This window comes from Dermacentor silvarum, chromosome 11, assembly GCF_013339745.2.
Source record: "Dermacentor silvarum isolate Dsil-2018 chromosome 11, BIME_Dsil_1.4, whole genome shotgun sequence".
In the NCBI taxonomy this organism is placed as follows: domain Eukaryota; kingdom Metazoa; phylum Arthropoda; class Arachnida; order Ixodida; family Ixodidae; genus Dermacentor; species Dermacentor silvarum.
Genome location: NC_051164.1, coordinates 70,671,290 through 70,692,014, shown reverse-complemented (window position 1 = coordinate 70,692,014; position 20,725 = coordinate 70,671,290). Strand labels below are relative to the sequence as shown.

At 46.8% G+C, this 20,725-nt stretch overlaps 1 protein-coding gene across 1 annotated transcript in view; it reads left to right on the top strand.

The window, feature by feature from the left end:
* LOC119433573 (uncharacterized) overlaps positions 1-19,449 on the top strand; it is a 57,398-nt gene extending 37,949 nt beyond the window's left edge. Inside the window, exons 7-8 of the mRNA XM_049659354.1 lie at positions 11,200-11,425; positions 19,254-19,449. Of these exons, the coding sequence (XP_049515311.1) occupies positions 11,200-11,425; positions 19,254-19,271 (244 nt within the window). The 3' untranslated portion in view covers positions 19,272-19,449. The remainder of the gene's footprint in view (positions 1-11,199; positions 11,426-19,253) is intronic.
* Positions 19,450-20,725: the final 1,276 nt, after the last annotated feature.

Sequence of the window (20,725 nt, the reverse complement as noted above, 5' to 3'; positions counted from 1 at the left end):
TTTTGCATTCTGCCTAATTAGATAAATAGTCCTAAATAATTAATCAATTTCTCAAATATTATAATTGATAAAAAGTGTCAGTGAGAGAATTGTAGGGCAACATGAAAAACTCCCGATACAGCTTTCTGTTGCTCAATACATGCTACATAAAAGTGTTTTCCCAAGCGTGAAAGAAGCCTGTGAATACGCTCAATACGGCCGCGCGACTGGCCGCTCGAGGCACTTTGCATGTATTCGAGGGCGTTTTTCACGCTCGGAAAAACACTTTTATGTAGCGCGTATTGAGCAACAGAAAGCTGTATCGGGAGTTTCTCATGCTGCTCTACAATTCTATCATTGACACTGTGTATCAATTATAATAATTGAGAAGTTGATTCAATATTTAGGACTATTTATCTAATTAGGCAGAATGCATAAAATAGCATGATTATCTCCAAGTGACAGCAAACAACATTACCTTGGTTCGGTACAGCTATGTGGCATTTGGATATTTGTAAAATTTGGCCCATGTTACTGATCATTTATCATTCGGGTAATTCAAGGAATAAATACATGTAATGTACCGTCTGCTGTCCTTGGTGTTTTTGTTTGTTGGCTTCTTACGGTATGACTAGTAAAAATCGGGCCCTCGGTTTCCTTTATTCTCATATATATATAGATCCGAGACCTCGAAGAGGCGCAACATAATGGTAACGAATTTCTCGCATTTTTTGCAAAAATGCCACTTTTTCTTGTTGCTTCAAGGAGTCTGATTACTTTCCATTAACCCGAGTGACGAGTTTATTTGCCCCCATTCCACGCGGTGCCTATCAGTCTCTCGAGACATAGTTCCAATACGGCCAGGATGATGTCAATACTTCCCTATGCCTCGGTTACGACTTCGTACACGCGTGCCCTCCGGGTATTACCTACAAATCAGAGACTGGCAAATAGTGTCCTTGCTGGTGCGTTAAATGGCAGAAGCCAGTGTTCCCAAGAAAACACCACTTACTGTTCTATTTGATCAGTGGGCTTTGTTTATATCGAACGTCTTGCCTTGCGTTCACGATACGTTGTAGTGATTGTATGCACCTGTATAAATGCCTGTTTTGTATGTGTTTCTACGGGAGAATAAATTGTCTCTTACCTCTGGTGCTTAAATGCACGTTCCGTATGCGTCGGTGCTAAGACCGACCTCAAGCCACCAAAATCGAAAACGGCGAATGAGGCAGTGAAAGCTATTCGGTTTAGACATTATCCACATCCAACGCAGATGGTGGATTCAATGTCAAGCGGTGGTTTGTACTGTCTGTACAAGATTTGTGCACAGGTTTATCAATGTTCGCTCTAAACTTGGTGCATATGCTTACGAACGGACTGCATGAGCTGTCTAATTCATTTGTTGCTCATTGTTGAGGCGTGCGTTGTGCATGTGTTTATATTTTACATCTTGGCGTTGATGGGAAAACACCTGTCACTCAGCGAGGTGCTCTTCGTGTTGTTCACTACACCAAATCTCGCATGCCGACTTTGGTTTGAGCGCAAGAATACGTTCGCATTTCGCGGAAATCTGTTTACGTGCTTGTTCAGTGAGACGCGTCTTCGTGGCCGTGACATGCACCCACTGCTAAATCCTATTTGACAGATTGAGCTGTGCTCAGTGGCCGTGTGACCTACTAGGCCTGGATATGACAACGAGCGCCAACTCCATGGTATGAGAGAAAGAAAGCTTCGCTGTAGTACATTTAGGTATCCATACCCATTGCGTCACATTGGCGCATTCTTTCTCGGCGATTGGCTAAGAACGGGTACCTACCTAGCGCCGAAGTTGTGATTTAAAGCATCATACTCATTGGCCACGTTAAGGTAAAGCGCGCGAGCGCGCTCAAGCAAGCAGAGTGAGCTCTTTTAAACTTAACGGCGAGAAAGCGACTTCCGGTGCGTGATTACGGAGCGCGCTCTACGCGTTCCACTCTGGAAACGGTGCGCGAGAGTGCGCGCCTGCTACGGCTTCCGGAAAAATGACGTTAAGTTAAAGGGACCCTAAAGTCAAATAAAAGGTCAAGCTAAGGAAGGAAGGAAGGAAGGAAAATAAGAGGCGAAAGGCAGAGAGGTTAACCAGGTTAAGTGTCCGGTTGGCTACTCTGCACGGGGGGATGGGGTAAGGGCAGAAAAGATGAGAAAACCAGAGAAGATTAAAAAGAAGAAAACAAAAAACAAAAAAGAACAAAAAAAACACATCTGTCCGCACAATTCTATAGTTTTTCATGTAGTCCTGTTTCTTTCAAAAAGCGTACTAGCGCTTTTAAAGCAGTTCGTTCCGACGTCGGCTGGGACCATGGACCAAGAATTCTGGCTTCCGTAAGGGGACGGCTGTCTATCTTGTCGAGCGTGGTTCTGAGGACTTTCCTTTGTGCACTAAAACGACGACAATCACACAGAAGATGTGCTATCGTCTCTTTGCACCCGCAAGTTTCACAATCTGGACTTGTGGCCATTCCCATCAGGTAGGAGTACGCGTTGGTGAATGCTACGCCAAGTCTTAGGCGACAAATGAGAGTTACCTCCCGTCGTGGTAAGCCATGTGGAAGGCGGAACTTCAGATCAGGATCCAGGGAACAGAGGCGCTGGTTTTTAAAGTCCGTTGAATTCCAGTGGGCTAACGTAAGCTCGCGAGCAAGCGCACGGAGCTTTCTTGCTGCGTCTGTTCTGGACATAGGGATAGCGACGCAATCGGTACTGGTATGTGAAGATCGAGCGGCTGCGTCCGCTTGCTCGTTTCCAAAGATACCACAGTGACTTGGCAGCCACTGAAAGAAAATGTCATGTCCTTTGTCAACTGCCTGATGGTAAATTTCGCGTGTGTCCGCGACAAGGCGTTCGTGGGGTCCACGGCGTAGTGCAGAGAGCAAACTCTGGAGGGCGGCCTTGGAATCGCAGAAGATAGACCATTTCTGGGGCGGTTCCTGTTCAATAAATTTCATTGCTGCACACAGAGCTGTAAGTTCGACAGCCGTCGTCGATGTCAAGTGCGATGTCCGGAATTTTATTACTGTAGATTTTGCTGGGACAAATACTGCAGCTGCTGAACTGGAGTGCATGACCGACCCATCTGTGTAAACATGTAAGCGGTCACTGTGGACATCATGTAGTAGCAATAATGCTGCCTGCTTCAATGCTGCTGACGGCATTTGTGCCTTCTTATTCACGCCTGGAATGGTGAGGCATATTCGTGGTGAATGCAGAGACCACAGTGGTAACGAAGGCCATGCTGCAGGGACGTAATTCGATGGTAGCGATGCTCCATGTATAGTCAGGAGACGGCTAAAACTCGTATGCGGCCTAGTTGTTGGCAGGCAAGCAAGATGGTGAAAGGGCGTCCTTGCGACATGTCGAATGTGCACTCTTAGCGCGTCGACTGCAAAGTATGTTGATACAGGGTGGTCACATGCTATGGCGATTGTGGCCGCTGTGGATGCACACTTAGGGAGGCCGAGGCACGTCCGTAGAACTTGGGCTTGCATACTCTGGAGTGTTCGAAGGTTCGTTTTACTGGTGCTTCCCAGCACGGGCAGGCTGTATCTTAGGAAGCCCATAAATAATGCATGGTACAGCTGTAGCATCGATTGCACAGACGCACCCCAAGACTTTCCGCCGACAAATTTGAATACATGTGCTATTGCAGTCAACATCTTTTTCATATATGAAATATGTGGCGTCCAAGACAAATCACGATCGATGATGACTCCAAGGAAACGGTGTTTTGTTTCGTAAGCAATTCCTTGTCCATTTATGCGTATAACATATGGAGTCATTGATTTGCGCGTAAATGCGACTAATCGGCACTTTTCGGAGGATAATTCTAGGCCTTTCATACGCAGATAGGACGACGTTTGTGTGACCGCCTTCTGCAGTCTCGCTCGTATCTGCGGACGAGTTACGCCGGCTGCCCAGATGCAGATATCATCTGCATAGATGGATATATGAACCGTCCTTGGCAATGATCCAACAAGGCCTAGCAGTGCTACGTTGAAGAGCGTGGGGCTTAACACTCCGCCTTGTGGCACACCTTTGCTGGTGACATGGTGGGATGTCATTCCATCTTCTGTAAGTACGAAGAAGGATCTATCCTCCAAATAGCTGTGAATCCAGCGCAGTGCACGGCCACCAATGCCCACATCGATCAAAGCATCGAGGATTGCTTGGTGCGCTACATTATCATACGCGCCTTTCACATCAAGAAACATCGCCACAGTTAAACGTTTCATGCTCTTTTGGTGTTGAATAGATGTTACCAAATCAAGCACGTTATCGACCGATGACCGACCGCGCCGGAAGCCCGCCATTGCATTGGGATATACCTCATTGTGTTCCAAATACCATTCAAGACGCGTCAACACCATCCTTTCCATTAGTTTCCCAACGCAACTGGCAAGAGCGATGGGACGGTACGATGCCAAGTCTAATGGAGATTTAGAGCTCTTAAGTAAAGGTATTAGGCGGCTGACTTTCCACTCACAAGGAATCAATCCTTCGCGCCAGGATTCGTTGTATCTCTCCAAGAGTACACTGCGGGCTTTGTGGCCAAGGTTGCCAAGTGCCTTGTATGTGACACCGTCGGGCCCAGGCGATGATGACTTCCTACAAGTCGCCAGCGCAGCTTCGAGCTCCTCCATAGAGAACAAGAGATCCATGCGAGAGTCCTTGGATGCCGCAACGTCACGTGCTAATGGTACAGGTCGTGATGGCAAGCCAGCGATTCTTGCGCAGAAATCCTCAGCAACGTCGATCTCACGTCGTCCTTGATGCAGGGCAAGAGACTTAAAAGGGTGGCGCTGTTGTGGAGACGATTGTAGGCCACGCAGAGTTCTCCATATGTGGGACAGAGGCTTTCGAGGATCCAAGGACTCGCAAAAGGATTTCCACTTCTGAGATTGTAGCGTATCGATGCGGCGCTGGATTTTCTTTTGGATCCGCCTCGCCTCCCTCAGATCATGAATACATTTCGTGCGCCTGTATCTTCTTTCCGCGCGTCGGCGAATCGCTCGAAGCCTTTCCAATTCACCTTCATATTCATTATACTTTGGAGAAGGCCTAAAAGTGAACATAGCCTCTTGCAGTGCATTTCTAATCTGATTCTCCAGAGATGATGGGTGGCCTTCTTGACATTCGTCTTCCATAAGCGATCTGAACTTCGTCCAGTCTGTTCTACACAGGGCAGTAGATAGAGACTTGGCCACTCCCTTGATCTTCAAATAGGTAGGAACGGGATCACTTCCATGGGTTTCTATGTCTGTGAACCACTTTATACTGCTTCGAAGACACTGAGAGACGAAAGTCAAGTCCAGACAGCTGCTGTAGGTTAGTCCCCGTAAATATGTCGGGCTGCCGTCATTGAGACAGCAAAGCTCTTGGTCCGAGACAAATGCGACTAGTTTTCTTCCTTTGGAGTCCATCTTCACACTCCCCCAGAGCGGGTGGTGTGCGTTAAAATCTCCACTAAGGATCCAAGGGCCAGGTGTCGCGGATAACAAAGCACCCAGTCGTTGCGTGTCAAAACGACTGGTTGGAGAAATATATGCAGCGACGAGAGTAAATGTAAGTTTCTTTGTTTTTACAGTTAAGCACACGTATTGGTCGTCGTCGGGAGGCACAACTGAATGTAGCACGTAAGTGAGTTCACACCGAACATAAACGACGACCTTGCTGAGGACATTACACGACGCTGATGAGAAAGATTCATAGCCCGATAGCCGGATTGTAGTTTGAAGGTTTGGTTCGCAGACGACGATGATGGGAAACTTGTTCGCAAAAATGAAAGGTCGAAAATCCGAAATTCTTGATCTGAGGCCTCGAGCATTCCACTGAAAAAGGGATGCTTCGTTGACATCTTTACGGAACGACAGCGGTGAGTGAGCCATAATGCTATTCAAGACTTGCAAGTACTGGATTCATCGCGTCCAGTACCTGCAGGGCGCTGCGAGCATTCGGGGTGTTTAGGTTCGTCAGTAACGTACGCATGACATTCATGAGTGACTTCAGCATGGCGATCACTTGCAAGTCCTGGCCTTCTGCGCGGACTGCTGCAGGGCCTGCTGTCGGGCCATTCGTAGTTGTTGGACGACTCGTGTCTCGTGGTTCTGCGAGTTGGCATGGCTTCGGTAAAGGTGGCCATGCTTCCTTTGAGTTATCGATGGCGGGCGTTCTTCTCTCATCTGCGTTGGTAACGCACGAGGTCAGCGGTTGACGAACAGCCTTCTCGGGAGTGTGCACTTCCTTATAACTATCACAGTGCTTTCTTGACTTGCGGTGCCGGGAACGTCGGCGTCGGCGTCGCACTTTAGTTGCGGCTTCTTTATGCGTCGAATGGTCTCTGACGATCTACTAAAGTGATAGAGAACGTCTAAGGCGTCAATATAATGGCGAACACAGCTTTAGTAATCGAGAAATTTGAGGTTAATGGAGGGGTGCGATCGCGCAAACAGCTTGCTTTTCCGTTCCTTCGCTTGCCCTCTCTGGATTGATCAGAATTGTGATTGCGTTAGCGGCCGTCAGAGACAGCGGTGCGGTACCGCAGATTTCCCACATTGTGACGTAGCAGTCAAACCGAACGTGCGGAAAGCGAGCATTTTGCGCGACAGGACATGATAAGAGACTCCCCAGGGACATTCCGGTACTTACCCGATGACGAAGGCACTCATAAAAAGAACAAATATGTCACTAGTACTAAACCACTCGTATTAAACAGATTGTTTCGTTGGATTATAAGACGAAAGAAAATGCTACTTGTCCACTTCCATTAGATTCTTAGAAAGAATACATTTTTGGCGTTACATTTGATAACGATGCCGGCGGTCAAAAGGTTTCGTTTTCGCTCGACTCTGCACCTCACGCGCTTTCGAGTTTCAGAAGTTTCGTTATCGCTTAGTGCTTCGCTGGTGTTGCTGGCTCGCTAAACTCGCACTTGAATTTGCTAGCAGCTTGAGAGTCGCGACGGCACGTCCAGACGGTGACCAGCTTCGTCGCCCGACGCCGCATTGCTGGAGTCCTCGCTGCTTTCGCGCTCGGAAGAGCCGGTGTCGAGGCCGCCGTCGTAGTAGGCAACGACGCCGGCAGCGCGAGCCCTCAGCAGCATGTCACGCTCATCGGAGCTTAAATCGCTAAAATTGAGCCCAGCATCGCGAGCCAATGTGTCGTGGTCAGGGCCGTCAACTAGTTGGCCCATTGCGACGAGCGTCGACGATCACCGTGTTCACAATTCGGCACGCGCTTTACCTTCCGCTATGGTGGCTAGCCACCATACTTCCGCTATCGCACTGCTGTCGGCTCTGTCTTGGCTGCTTCTGACCGCGCGTTTGCGCTTTTCGCAAAAAAAAAAAAAAAAGCCGTAGCGCTGTCTGCGGGCGCCGTTTTACCACGCGTTTTACACACCGGCGGCGCAACGTCACTATAGGGCCATGACGTCACCACTCCTCGCTCGGGCGGGCGATTTGAATTACGTTAGAGGTACGTGGACGCTTCAGACGCAGTTTTATCTTAAAATAAGTCTTTCCTTGGCACGAAACAAGCGTTTCGAGGTTTCTGGTATGATATTTTAACAGTCCAGGTTGAAATAATATTTGCCTTTAGTGTCCCTTTAAGCTCCAAAGGCGTTGCACTCGAGCGCATTCGAGCGTGCTACTTTGCAGTTCGGAGCGCGCTAATTTAGCACGCCCATTGTTTCACAGTAGCACATTCATTCATGGAAACACACCCAGCGGCACATAACCGGTTGCACATAATCAGTGAGAGAGAGAGATACAAGCTTTATTGATATGCAGGGGATGTTAGCCGGGCTGTTCGTCTCATAGTCAACCCAGTTGTCTATATGTATTGTAGCTGGAAGAAGAGAGGTTTAAAATATATTGACAGGCTACTGAATCGACTTGAATGACATTCAAGATGGAAGGCAGCCTGCGCGAAATCAGCGAGTGTCGTCAGATTCTGTGCTGTTCTCAGCTTCTTCTATGGCAGTGCTTAGTAACATGCCCCCTGGCGGCGAAGGCGCCGTGCCGGTGTGTGCTAGGACTGAGTGCTATCACTTGAGGCGCGGAACATGGGCGACATCGTAGGAAGGTCGAGCCATAGTGGAATCAAGAGGCGCGATTTTATATGCGTCGTCGGTCCCTTGACGCAAGTCAGGGTAGGTGGCATAGTAAGGCGAAATCAACTTTTCGCAAAGGAAAACTATCCGTGACGCTGTTCAAAGAAGCGTCATATCACCAGGGTTGAAATGAGGATCGCGGTGGTGGGCGTCATAGACACGTCGTTGCTTTTTCTGCGGAGTGCTCAGACGCAGCCGAGCAATCTGGCGTGCCTCTGAAGCTGCGGAGGTGGTATGACAAGCGTATTCTGACGTCGTGTAATGAAATGCCGGAAGGAACCTGTGAAAAGGCAGCGTGGATTAATTGCACGGAAATATTACAAAGGGCAGAGCAGCGTCTCAGTCACGATGGTCGGCAGAAAGGTACCTAGCAAGCATGCCTTTGAAATATTTATTGAAACGCTCTGGGAGACCGTTGGTCTGAGGGTGAGAAGCAGTGTTAGCGCGAAAGCTTTAAGGGCCCCGTGTCGCAGAAAATCCGGCGTCAGTGTCGGCTTCGGCGTCGGCGTTAAGCATGGGCGCCTGGCGGAAATAATGGCGAACCACATCATCCCGAACCACCCCGACCACACAGGCCCTTCACGTGGCGCAAGGCGTTAGTGAGCAAAAATTGAATTTCTCAAAGTAAAATCTGCCAGAAAAATCGTAAAGTACGACTTAACCACAGCCTACAGACGTGATAGCGTCGGAATGTATTTTGAATGTACGAGAAAAAAAGCCTGATAAGCAGCCAGGGATCTTTGAATCCTATCGCGTTCCACTCTTATAGGCGAAGCTTAAGCGTCCGCCAATTCTGATGGTGTTTCGCTGTACTTTCGTTCTAGCAACATTGAGGGGAATGTTGAAAACCGAGCCTTTCTAAATTTTGGACCCGCGCGCGCCTCGGAGCAACAGCAAACAATTAATAAAGTAATGGAAAAGGTCCTAGAGCCTTCACATTTTGATACAAGACGGTTTAAATTGCTCCTGTAAAATTGTCTTCACAGCAATGCATTTGTGTTTCAAAGTGAAGCCGACTTTAAGGGGATCAGTGTAAGCTTGGTCTGTGTAATCTGGCTTTCCCACGTTGTGCTGCAGTGAAGCCTACTTATAAAGAACAACGTGATGCGAACGGAGCCCGATAACGCTATCGTGTTCCACTCTTAAAGTCGAAGCTTAAGTGTCCTCCAATTTTGAACACGCGTTTTGTAGCCCAGGCGTGCAAGAGGTCCTGGACAACCTTTGATACAAAGCAGCTGCCCCAGTCATTGATGAATTGCAAAGAAGTGATATGGTTAAATATGAAGTCTTCGAGGAGGAAGACGGTGACGTCAGTTGCACAACAGGTTGGGCTAGCCCTTGTGATCGCGCATCAGGTCATGTAGTCTGCAGCGACTACTATTCATTTATTTCCACGGAAAGATACGGGAAAGGATCAAAGAATTATAGACCAGCACTGAAGCATGTCTAACATAGTACGGCAAAGGGCTGAAGGCGGCCTGCAGGAAGTAATGCTGGTTTCTTGCGGTGCTGACCCAGAAATTAAATTCCCCCGTATGCTTCAGAAGCTCAAAAGAAGCCAAACAAGCTTGGTGCACCAGATACGCCTTGGTGTGGAATTCACCAAGCGTTATAGACGTATGACAGGTTGCAAGCATACTAGCCCAAATTGTGAGTAGACTCAGCTACCAGGAACACTTGGCCGTATACCCGTATTTTGCGTTTGTCCTGCGTACGCGCGAAAACTACAGAAACTGGTCTCTCCCATTGCAAGCGCTGATAAAAGGACCCTATCAGAATAGTTTCTTTTAGGTCCTTGTCAGGGGATTCACAAAAAGCGACGTTACGGGAAAGGGAACGGTAAATACTGGACCAAAAGTGGCAATTTCATTTAACAGTGATACGTTCTATGAACTACCAGGTGACTAGCGGTAGGAATCGTGTTCAGCTGCGGGTGCACAGTCTGACGCATATGATTATTGGAATGACCAGGGGCAGTTCAAGTCCATCAGGATGCACGTTTTAACGTTGCAAGACGCCACCGCGAAGCACAAAGATACGCAGAGAAGGGGGCTGTGTCTGAAAAGTGAGCCTGGGAATGACGTCTTGAAAGTAGTGGCCACGGCGTTGCTCATTTTCGATGTTACGAAACGCAGCAAGCGACAGCACGCAAGTAGACTCGCGGGTCTCAGGGATGTCCTGTGTTTCTACTAAATGACGCGAGAAGCAATTAGCGCCTAATGCAATTAGCCGGTCTTACACATGAGTACTCTTGCAGCCATGGAGCCCACCGACAGAGAAATGTAGTGAAAAAAAAAAGTGCCGATAAAAGGCTTGATGAAGAAAGTTCCACCCTCGAATTACAGACCGCCATGCTCTGAATGCGGAGAACTCATGGAACACGAAACACAGGCTTGCCAGTTTATTCCGTAGTAGACCCTATCCCCAACCCCACTTTCGAGCAATGGGGGCCATCTTCTGGAACGATGACCCTGACCGGCTGCAATAGACCATCATTCGGGCCTTGGCAGTGGAGGAAACTAGGAAGCAGCCAGGTCAGGCTGCCTTCCCATTCAACTCGTAGAATTTCCATCTAGCAAAAGACTGTTTTCAATCAATCAATCAATCAATCAATCAAACAATCATTTTCAAAACAGATGCTGGCGAAAGAAACTTCATCTCTTCGACAACACTTCTTTGTTCCTTCGTTTACACAGACACCCACACACACATACAACGCGAGCTAAGTACAATGAATGCTAGTGGTTGAAGTTTTCCATCTAGCGTGGCGATAAGGACACCTTCATGTGTAAGCCTCCGGTACACATTGATGAAAGCGCTGTTCTCATTGGTTGCAACATAAGCCGTCGCAGGGTGAGTGAAATATGAAAGGGAAATGCTCGTCTCGTCTGCATCCATCGTTAATTTTAACATTGAAAAGACCTTGTTGGCATGTCACACAAATTGCAATTGTTTGTGCATTAACTGAGGACTTCGATTTCGTAGCGAAATAATATACGAAATAATAGACGGCGATACGCCTTGTTGGGTCAGATTCTAAGCTGACTTCTTGTTCTGTCTTCCTTTATTTTATGCAGCAACTGGATCGAACTGACACACGCGGATGGTACACAAAGTTCTCATCATTTTGGCCACGGAGACCTTCCGAATGGGACGCTACTATATTACACCATTCGCCTATCATTTAAAACATTCATCATAACCTGTAATTTTCATCCGACTATTATGCTACAAGAAACCGACAAACCCAACTTCATTGAAGCTACCTTCTCAGAAGCACTGAACATCATAAACTTCGATGTGGTAAGTTGTTGATCGCTAAGTTTCGATGCGGTAAGTACATGGATTTGTCCGATCTTTCTGCTTGAGGCATCAGACGTTATCGTGGCGTCACATGCTGCGTTTTATTGCTATCACTTTTCAAGGGCACTAAGGCAATATATACGGACGCACGCTCATAGCCGTAGCAAATCGTTATACTTATGACAATATAAATTTTTCGCGAATGATGAACTTGCCATTCACACAGCGATCAGAAGCCAAAAGAACGAAGTTTACGGAAGTCCATGTACTAGCCGTATTGCATGCCGGGTCAACTGGCATACATGCAGCTTCCGTAGTCACTTGCCCCGGGGTTCCCACTAGTAATTTTTGTTGCAAATTCTAGGCCTTTTCTTTTTCCCTTTTTTGCTTCCTCGTGACGAGGTTAATGCGCCTCCATTGGTTAGCATTGAGAAAGGCCAGCTCACTGACGAAACAAAACATGTTTGCTGCGGTGCATGCGACACCCCTCCTAGAAAACTAAAAAAAAAAAAAAAACGCCGGCGCATTTCACGCAGAAAAATTACACGGTAAGAGACGAAGCGCACTCATTTTGAAGAGGGACTCATGTGACACTCGGTGCTATTATCTTTTGTTACGATAGGAATAATGCGTACGCACCAGCCAGAATCCTGGTGTCAGCGTCATATCGCGATGTCATAGGCATGTAGACGATCGAGTTAAATGTGAGCTGCAGGCTCACATTTGTTGTCACAATTGTCACAATTGGCTCACATTTGTTGTCACAATTGTCAGCTGCAGGCTGACAATTGGTTCGTTCGGAGGAGACGAAAAATTCAAACAAATGAATGTGGTGCAAGTAACTATAGCGACGCGAGGAAAACAAGTCAGCCACGGTGATCGAAGCTCTACAAGTCGACGTCATCTCACACAGTTGTCTACCTGCTCCAAATCACAAACTCAACGAGAAAATGAATCAACTAAAGCTACAAGTGGCAGATGACAAAACCGCGACTACGGCAACAGATGCTATAGGGTTGCTCATCGGGTCAGATTATTACTGGGAGTTCGTCACTGGCAGAACACAAAAAATCGAAAGCAGACTGATGGCTGTCGAGACAATACTGGGTTGGGTACTGCAAGGCCCATCGGAGCAAACTAAAACACAATTAACTCAAGCCCAAAATCAAGCAGTCATGGTTCTGAAGGTTGAAGCTGCGGAAACAAAACTACAGCAAGAGCTACAGAGGTTTTGGAGCTTGGAATCAATGGGAATCAAACAACATAGTTGCACTACTACAGAAGCAGAAATTGTAGAAGAATTCGAGAATAAGATAGTACAACTAAACGGTCGTTATCAAGTCAGCTTGCCCTGGACAGAAAACGTCAACTTGGAAATCAACAAAGACAATGCAATGAAAAGACTCCTCCAACTGACGAAAAGGTTAAAGAAAAATGAGGAAATGCTGTGTCGCTACGATCAAGCTATCTCAGAATATATGACCTCGGGAGTCGCGGAAGAGGTTCAGGAATCAGAAGAACCACTGACTACGTTGTGTTACTATATGCCACATCATGCGGTTATTCGAGAGGACCCAGCGACGACTAAAGTTCGTGTAGTATTCGACGCCTCTTCACACACGCAGGAAGGTATGTCATTAAACGACAATCTGGAGGCAGGACCTAATTTAAACGAAGACATGCTTTCGCTGTTAATCAACTTTCGAAATGAAAAGGTGGCCCTAGTAGGAGACGTGGAGAAGGCATTCCTACAAATTTCAATCCATGAAGAGGACAGAGATGCCATGAGATTTCTGTGGTGGAAGCACGACGCTGACGGTAGGCTGCTGAATGAAGTACAAACCTGGCGCATGACTAGAGTTACTTTTGGTACAACACTGAGCACGTTTCTTCTGGCAGCTACAATCAAGCACCATTTGAAAGAAGTGGCTGATCGATTTCCGGATACAACAGAAAAACTACAGAAAGCGATTTACGTGGATGATGTAATCACAGGAGCAGCAACGTTCGACGGAGCTGTCAAGCTGTACAAAGAGGCAAAACAAGTGTTCAATGAGGCGGCGATGAACCTGAGAAAATGGACATCGAATGAAGAGAGATTAAACAAAATGATAGATGAAAACGAAAAGGACTACGCTCACATGGAGATTCGATCGAAAGGATACACAATGCTTCTTGGCATGATATGGAAGCACTCAGAAGACGTGATATCCTTCCCTGTGGACAAATGGGCGCCCTTACCAGCAACCACGTGCTTAACCAAGAGGACAGTATTGCAAGCAGCAGCAAGAATATTTGACCCGCTTGGTCTGCTGTCACCTTTTACGATACGCGCAAAAATAGGCTTTCAACGACTGTGGAAAACGGACGTCACTTGGGATGATCCACTCCCTAAAGAAGAATGCGACAAGTGGAGGGACCTGATGTCCGAAGCGGAGGAGCTGCGAGCTCTAGAAATTCAGCGATGCTACGCAAGTAAGGATCAAGCAGTACAAGCATACAAGCTGCATGTGTTTGCAGACGCGAGTCCAACAGCATACGGAGCTGCAGCATACTTGGTACTAGTGTACAAAGATGGAACAAACGAGTCAAGGCTACTGACAGCGAAAAGCCGTGTAGCTCCAATCAAAGAGCCAAGTTTAGCAAGACTTAAGCTAATGGCAGCGGTGATAGCATCAAGACTAAGCGACTACATCAAAAGTCACTTCACCGAAAGAATTCAAGAAGCTGCCTGCTGGACTGACTCAATGATTGTACTTCATTGGATCAAAGGAACCAGCAAAAGGGATCCATTTGTTACCAACAGAGTCGCAGAAATAAGAGAGAAGACACTGCAAACGAGCTGGTCGTTCATTCAAGGTGAAGACAATCCGGCAGATCTACTCACACGGGGTATCAGCGCAAAGACGTTAATGAACTCCAAAATGTGGTGGCATGGACCCGAATGGGTTACCTCCGTGGAGCCGGAAAGAGCAAGCGTGATGCGCATGAATATACAGATGGACGATCAACACGAAGATCAACGTCAAACCTGCACAGCATCAACAGAGAATGAACCAATCTTGGAAATCAAAACTTATTCAGCATACGGGCGACTTCTAAGAGTAACGGCATGGATATTCAGATTCATAAACAACGCAAGAAAAGAACATCGCGAGGGGCCGTTAACAGGAAAAGAGATTATAACTGCAGAGAACTATTGGATACGACAAACACAAGTACTACTCAGGAAGACAAGTGGCGGTGCTAAGTCAAGCACTAAACCATTTAATATAAATGGACAAGAAGTATACTATGACGACAAAGGACTCATAAGACAGAAAGGACGCTTGCACTACAGCCAAGAATCAAACCGGCACGTCATCGTACTTCCAAAGGACGAGTATTTCACGGAACTACTGATACGTCACGTTCATAAAATAATATTGCACGGCGGAGTTCAAGCCACGCTAGCGGAACTACGGGCTAAGTTTTGGATATTGCAAGGTCGCCAAGCTGTAAAAAGAGTTTTAAACAAATGCATAGTATGCAAGAGGCATAATACAAGACCAGCCACTCAAACTACGCCTCCACTCCCTGCGGACAGAGTCAACGAATCGGGGCCATTTCAAGTCACAGGAGTTGACTTCACCGGAACACTTTACGCGAAAAGCAAAGACGAGATTGTGAAACAATACGTAGTAATTTTCACCTGCGCGGTAACGAGAGGAGTACACTTGGAGATGACCAACGACATGTCGACGTCCAGTTTTTTACAAGCTTTCCGGCGATTCACCGCACGACGTGGTATACCTGTCATAATCTACTCGGACAACGCCAGGACCTTTACAAAGGCCGAGAAGGAAATTAACGGAAAGCTTGACAATGTTGGGCACGAACTGGTGAAGGATTACTGCAGTATACGCCAAATACAATGGAAAACAATAGCCGAGTGCGCCCCGTGGTGGGGAGGATTCTACGAACGCCTCATCCGGAGCCTAAAGACATCGATGCGAAAAATAATCTCAAGAAAAACAACTTCAGTGGAGGAGCTACGCACAATTGTAGCAGAAGTTGAAGGAGCGCTCAACAATCGACCGTTAACTTACGTGTATGGTGAACCTAATGAGCCCATGCCAATAACTCCTGCAGACATCATAGGCGGTCGCCAACAGCTTCAAGACGGACAAACAAGACTATACAACGGAGACATTGAAGAAGCATGGCGAAGTAGATGCAAACTAGTGAAAGCTTGGTGGAAAAGATGGCATCACGAATATCTCACGGAAATAGGAGCTATTGTCAAAGCCAAGACACGACAAGCGAAACCATTGTCCCAAGGCGATGTGGTTTTAATCGAAGACCGGGGTCCAAGGACATTTTGGAAAATGGGCCGAATTGAAAAAACTTACCCTGGACGCGACGGAGTAACAAGAGCTTGCTTACTTCGGACAGGCAACAAAGAGTTTCTCAGAAGATCCGTGAACAACATCTACCCTCTTGAAGAGTGTTTCAAATAGCCCGCCAAAGCCTATCTCTGTGCCAGTTGGGCGGGCGGGAGCTTGTAAAATAGCATCATCAAAATACTCGAAGACGAAGAGCAAGAGAACGCCTCCTTGGCGCAAGCGCGCGCCACTTCACTTCTTCAATAAACCGTTCATGTTCGAAGCAGTCACCAGTCTCGATCGTTTTAACATGGTGTCCCCGCGGTCTAAGAGGCTAGACTGCACGCCAGCCTGGCATACCATCAATTGGTTCAATATTAATCACCGGTAATTAGAACGGCGTTTCCCTTTAATGGCGTCGCCCAGCAGTATTGAAAGAAGCATGTGCATGCTGCGGTAAGGCTAGGGAAACGATAGAACAATGTTTTATTAGAATGTGAGGATATCTGCCCAGCTGTCGGTTTAGGCTCCTCGGACCCCCATGAAGGCACTGGGTTTAGCGATAGCAGGGGGAAAGGAAATATGACCGCAATACAGATTAGTAAGAGGCGATTGGAAGCTTAGTGTTAGAACAGGAAGGAAGACCACAAACAACAGAGGCGTACAAAACCAACGTTTCTAATAGTGGTTCAGAAAGATTGGTTCTGGTAAGTCTGTCTGTCTCTTACTCTGTATGTGTGTGTGCGCGTACACACACACACACACACACACACACACACACACACACACACACACACACACACACACACACACACACACACACACACACACACACACACACACACACACACACACACACACGCACACACGCACGCACGCACGCACGCACGCACGCACACGCAGTACCAACAAGAGATTGGGGTCGCAACGCACCACCCAGATTCAAAGCAGACGCTCGTAGCATCTGTCCATCAATCCAGAAATATTCCGAAGGTATTCACCCAGTGAGACCCATAGATAACGTGCACCTTCCAGAAGAGCTTGGATTTTAAAGTCGACGGAAACATCAACCGGTGAAATGTCCAGAAAAGCACGAGATTTTTAGAGTATGGGTGAAAAAAGAAAAAAAGAAGGAAAGGGCTTGATACTACCGGATCCATTGCAGGCATAGGTAGCGGTACAAGATAGATAGGAAAATTTTGAGGAAGAGAAAACAGAAGATGTACACAAAAATGGTAGTTTGAAAAGCATGATACGGCGACGTGACGCCGCGTGCAGACGCCGTCCTCTGGTTGCTTGTGCTATGCGCACGTTCCTTGACGACGCAGTCCTTGTTCGCGCAAGCTCTCGACTCTGTTCTATAACTGAAGTTGCGTCGTCATGTCGATAGGTATCCGCTGCCGCCACCGCGCCAATGGTTGCGCGTTGTTGCTACTTTACCGGGTCGATCGCGTCTCGCAAGCAAGCCGACATGTGTCCCCACCTAACGAGTACATTTTACACCATGGTCTCATCGCCTGGCCCGGCTGAAGACAGCCTGTCGATTTCATTCCATGTGTGCATACGCAACAGCACCTACGCGCCTCATAGAGCTAACCAATAGAGTGAACAGCCTATACGCCTAATGGCCGCGGCGTCGAAGCCTGAACCCGAAGAGCGAAGTGCCAACGTGTGATGTGTGAGCGGAACTCCATGCAGTTTCGTGGAAGTTGGGGGCGGTTGGCGGATATTGCAGCAAATTGGAGAAGGTGTCGCCTAACCGCTGACACTTGTCTATGGCATGCGCTTACTTAAGATTGCATAGATGTGCCAGGGATTTTTCTTATAAACGCACGCTAACACAATAATGAGCTGCAATGAAGTTACGAGCCTCCGTACTGAACTGTGGCATGGAAGGCCCATTGTAGTCTTTGTCAAAAGTGCACTAATTACGTTACCTGCGCCGACTATAGGCTGTGGTATCACCAAGATAAATGAAAATAACTTTTGCGCTTGCAATACTGAGGTACGGAGTTTCAAGAGCCCCACGGGAACCGCACCATAAAGCCAAGCCAAACTATATACGCGGGGAGCGCTGTGTAGCCTGTAAATGTTGGACAAGGGCTGTAGTTTTCGAGATTACGTACTTATATGTAACAATGGCCATCGCTACGTGAATTCGTTGAAGGCCCTGAGGCTCTAGCCTCTGGTATATATTGGTATATATTTAGTCTCCTTCTCATCCGTATAAATTCGGGCGATAGCGCTGTCATGTCTTTTTCTTCTTCACGTGCACGCTTTTCAAGAGGTTTCTTGAATCAACCAACACTAACTCGCCCAACTTTCAACAGAACTTGCTGCATTGCTTAGTCGTTGGACTGTATTTTTGATGATTTGGACATCTGGGTCTCCGGTTGTCTGTTTTCTCAGGATCCCATCATTTCTACAGGAACTCTCCTCACAAAAAATACAACATTAGTTTTATTATTTTTTTAACTGTGTTCCCTCGTTTCTCAATGGGACGTACCCACTATCGGGGACTGATGAAACGAAAATTAGAAAGCGTAAATAAATTACGATAACTCCAGCGAGAGTCGTCGTTGTGGACGTGGTTCTTCCTATGTGGCGAAGTCGGAACTGGTCGTAGAAGTTGGTTAATATCAATCGATAAATAACCAAACAAAGAAAAATGAGGTCGTCAAATTAAAAGTAGCCGAAGTTTTGGCAAAGAGCAAAGAATCATTATCGTCTGAATTTAGCAGCGTATAACCGCACGGACCCGCAATGGAATTCTCGGTTGGCTCAGCATACCTTCCATGTCCTTGCGCCCAATAGTTCAGGCGGTGAAAGATATCAACCCAGGGCGACGATTTTGTAGTGACTGCCTTTCTCGATGCAAATAATTCTCGCGCTTCGTCAGTGCTAAGAACGACGCTCTGCCCGTGTTAGAAATGAGATCAGTCAGCCGCGAGCGGTCGCTTAATAAGAATAAAATAGAATCGAGCGGAAGGCATCTCTAACAAATTGCAGGCCTGCGCGTTTTGCGATCTGTCCCTGCAGAAACGGGTATGTACAAGTCGTACAAGTCGAAGCGGTTCTGTATGTTCTAGAACGTGGTGGCTCCAGACGGTATAGTGAGGTGAGTAAACGCGCATTATTACAATAAACATTCTAAACGCACGAGGGCAATTGATGTCGGCGCACGCGCAGAATAGTATAGCCAATCATTCCGCTTGTAAAACAATATATTTTTAAGTGATGTATGTGCAAGGTCACCTAGCAGTTTGAACCCGATGGAATTAAGATTCGTAGAAATGCATGCACTAACCGAAATATACCACTTGCCGGTTGAGCAGGCCTGCTGTTTGCTTAGTACAAGTCAAGTCAATACGGATCCATTTAGACTTGAAGAAAGTACAAGTCAAACGGTTCTGTATGTTCTCGCCGGTAACTTATGATTTTCATTTTCTTTTTTTTTTTCGCAGGACATTCCATACTCGTAGAAGACGAATTTACTATTCTGCAATCATTCGTCTCTAGAGATCCCGGAATTACCAAAATGTATTGCCTAAAATAAACGAATACTCCTGTTTTAATAAAGTATTATCGCCATTATTAACGTGCCTGCCTTTGTCGTGGCCGGAGAAGCGTCCAGTAAAAAAAAAGGCATTCCCTTCAGTAAGCGGTGTATATACTCATTTCTGTGTGCAAATTACGTTTTGTCAGTTCTCTCAAGTGGTTGGGGCGAGGAAGAGGAAAATCAGAGGTATTTCATCGTCGGGCAAATTGAACTCCGCGAGTACTTAACGTGGCCAATTTATTTTGAATGTCCACTGTGTCATTATACACGACTACTTTGCTAGACACTGCCATACTTGACGGGTGCTCGCAATGTGCACTGCTTTGGCAGCAGTGACGAAAAAAAAAAAAGAAAGTATTTACTAACTCCTAATGTCTGAAACCACTAATTAGCTTGTTCGTGTCCTGATGTCGACTACGGTCGCAGCACACTCTGCGCGACCGATGCAACGCACAGAGCTCCCACTCATCAAGGACCGATAACATCGCGTGCACACGTTCGTCGCGCGCGCACGCAGGTCTGCCGGAGTGCAGCATATGTCCTCATTCTACTAGATCCTCCGCCTGGCGCAAGTGCGTTATCGAACTAATTCAATTTCTCAAGGTGCGTCACAGGATTTGTAAAGTAGACGACTGACACACAACCTGCAGACATGATAGCGTCGGATTTGTAATTTGAACATACGAGAAAACGTAAATCTGTTACGCGGGAACTCAAAATTACACTAGCTCTGTAAACGAAATTTTTTTTCTTTGTCGACGCGACGGTGTATACACGCACGTCCACAGAAAATTGGCCGGGGTAGCAATATACAGCTTCGCTGTAAGAACGCGCATTCCTGACCATAATAGACCGAAATGTAAGTGCTCTTAAATCATGAGGACTCACTAGATTAACGCGAAGCATCACCTGTTGTCCATTTTCGAATGAAACCACCAGCGCCTAACTCAAACTAAAATTACGTAGTTTTGACGCATTTAGCTAAACATTATACTATTTTGTACGTGAAGAGAATATGTAGCATGACTATCGTGAGTTGTCATAATTTCTGCCACACGGCTGGCAAGCTAACCAGAAAAACAAGAACGAAATGTCAAAAAAGCGAAGGACGCAATAAGCAACATTGAGCGACCTTCATTTAGAAGCGTTTTCATCGCCAGTTTCTTAAAAGCTCGATCAATAATGTTCACGGTAGGGAAGAAAAATAAATCCTTCAGAAAGGCTTATCGTGACGCGACCGGTCCAAAGGTTCAATGATGTTTTCAGTTGCTCAGACTTACGATACCACTCTTCACGCTAGGAGACTTGTTCAGTTTTCGTTTACTAATACAGCTCAAATAAATATTCTGTTTAGCGTACAACGACAACGAAAAATGC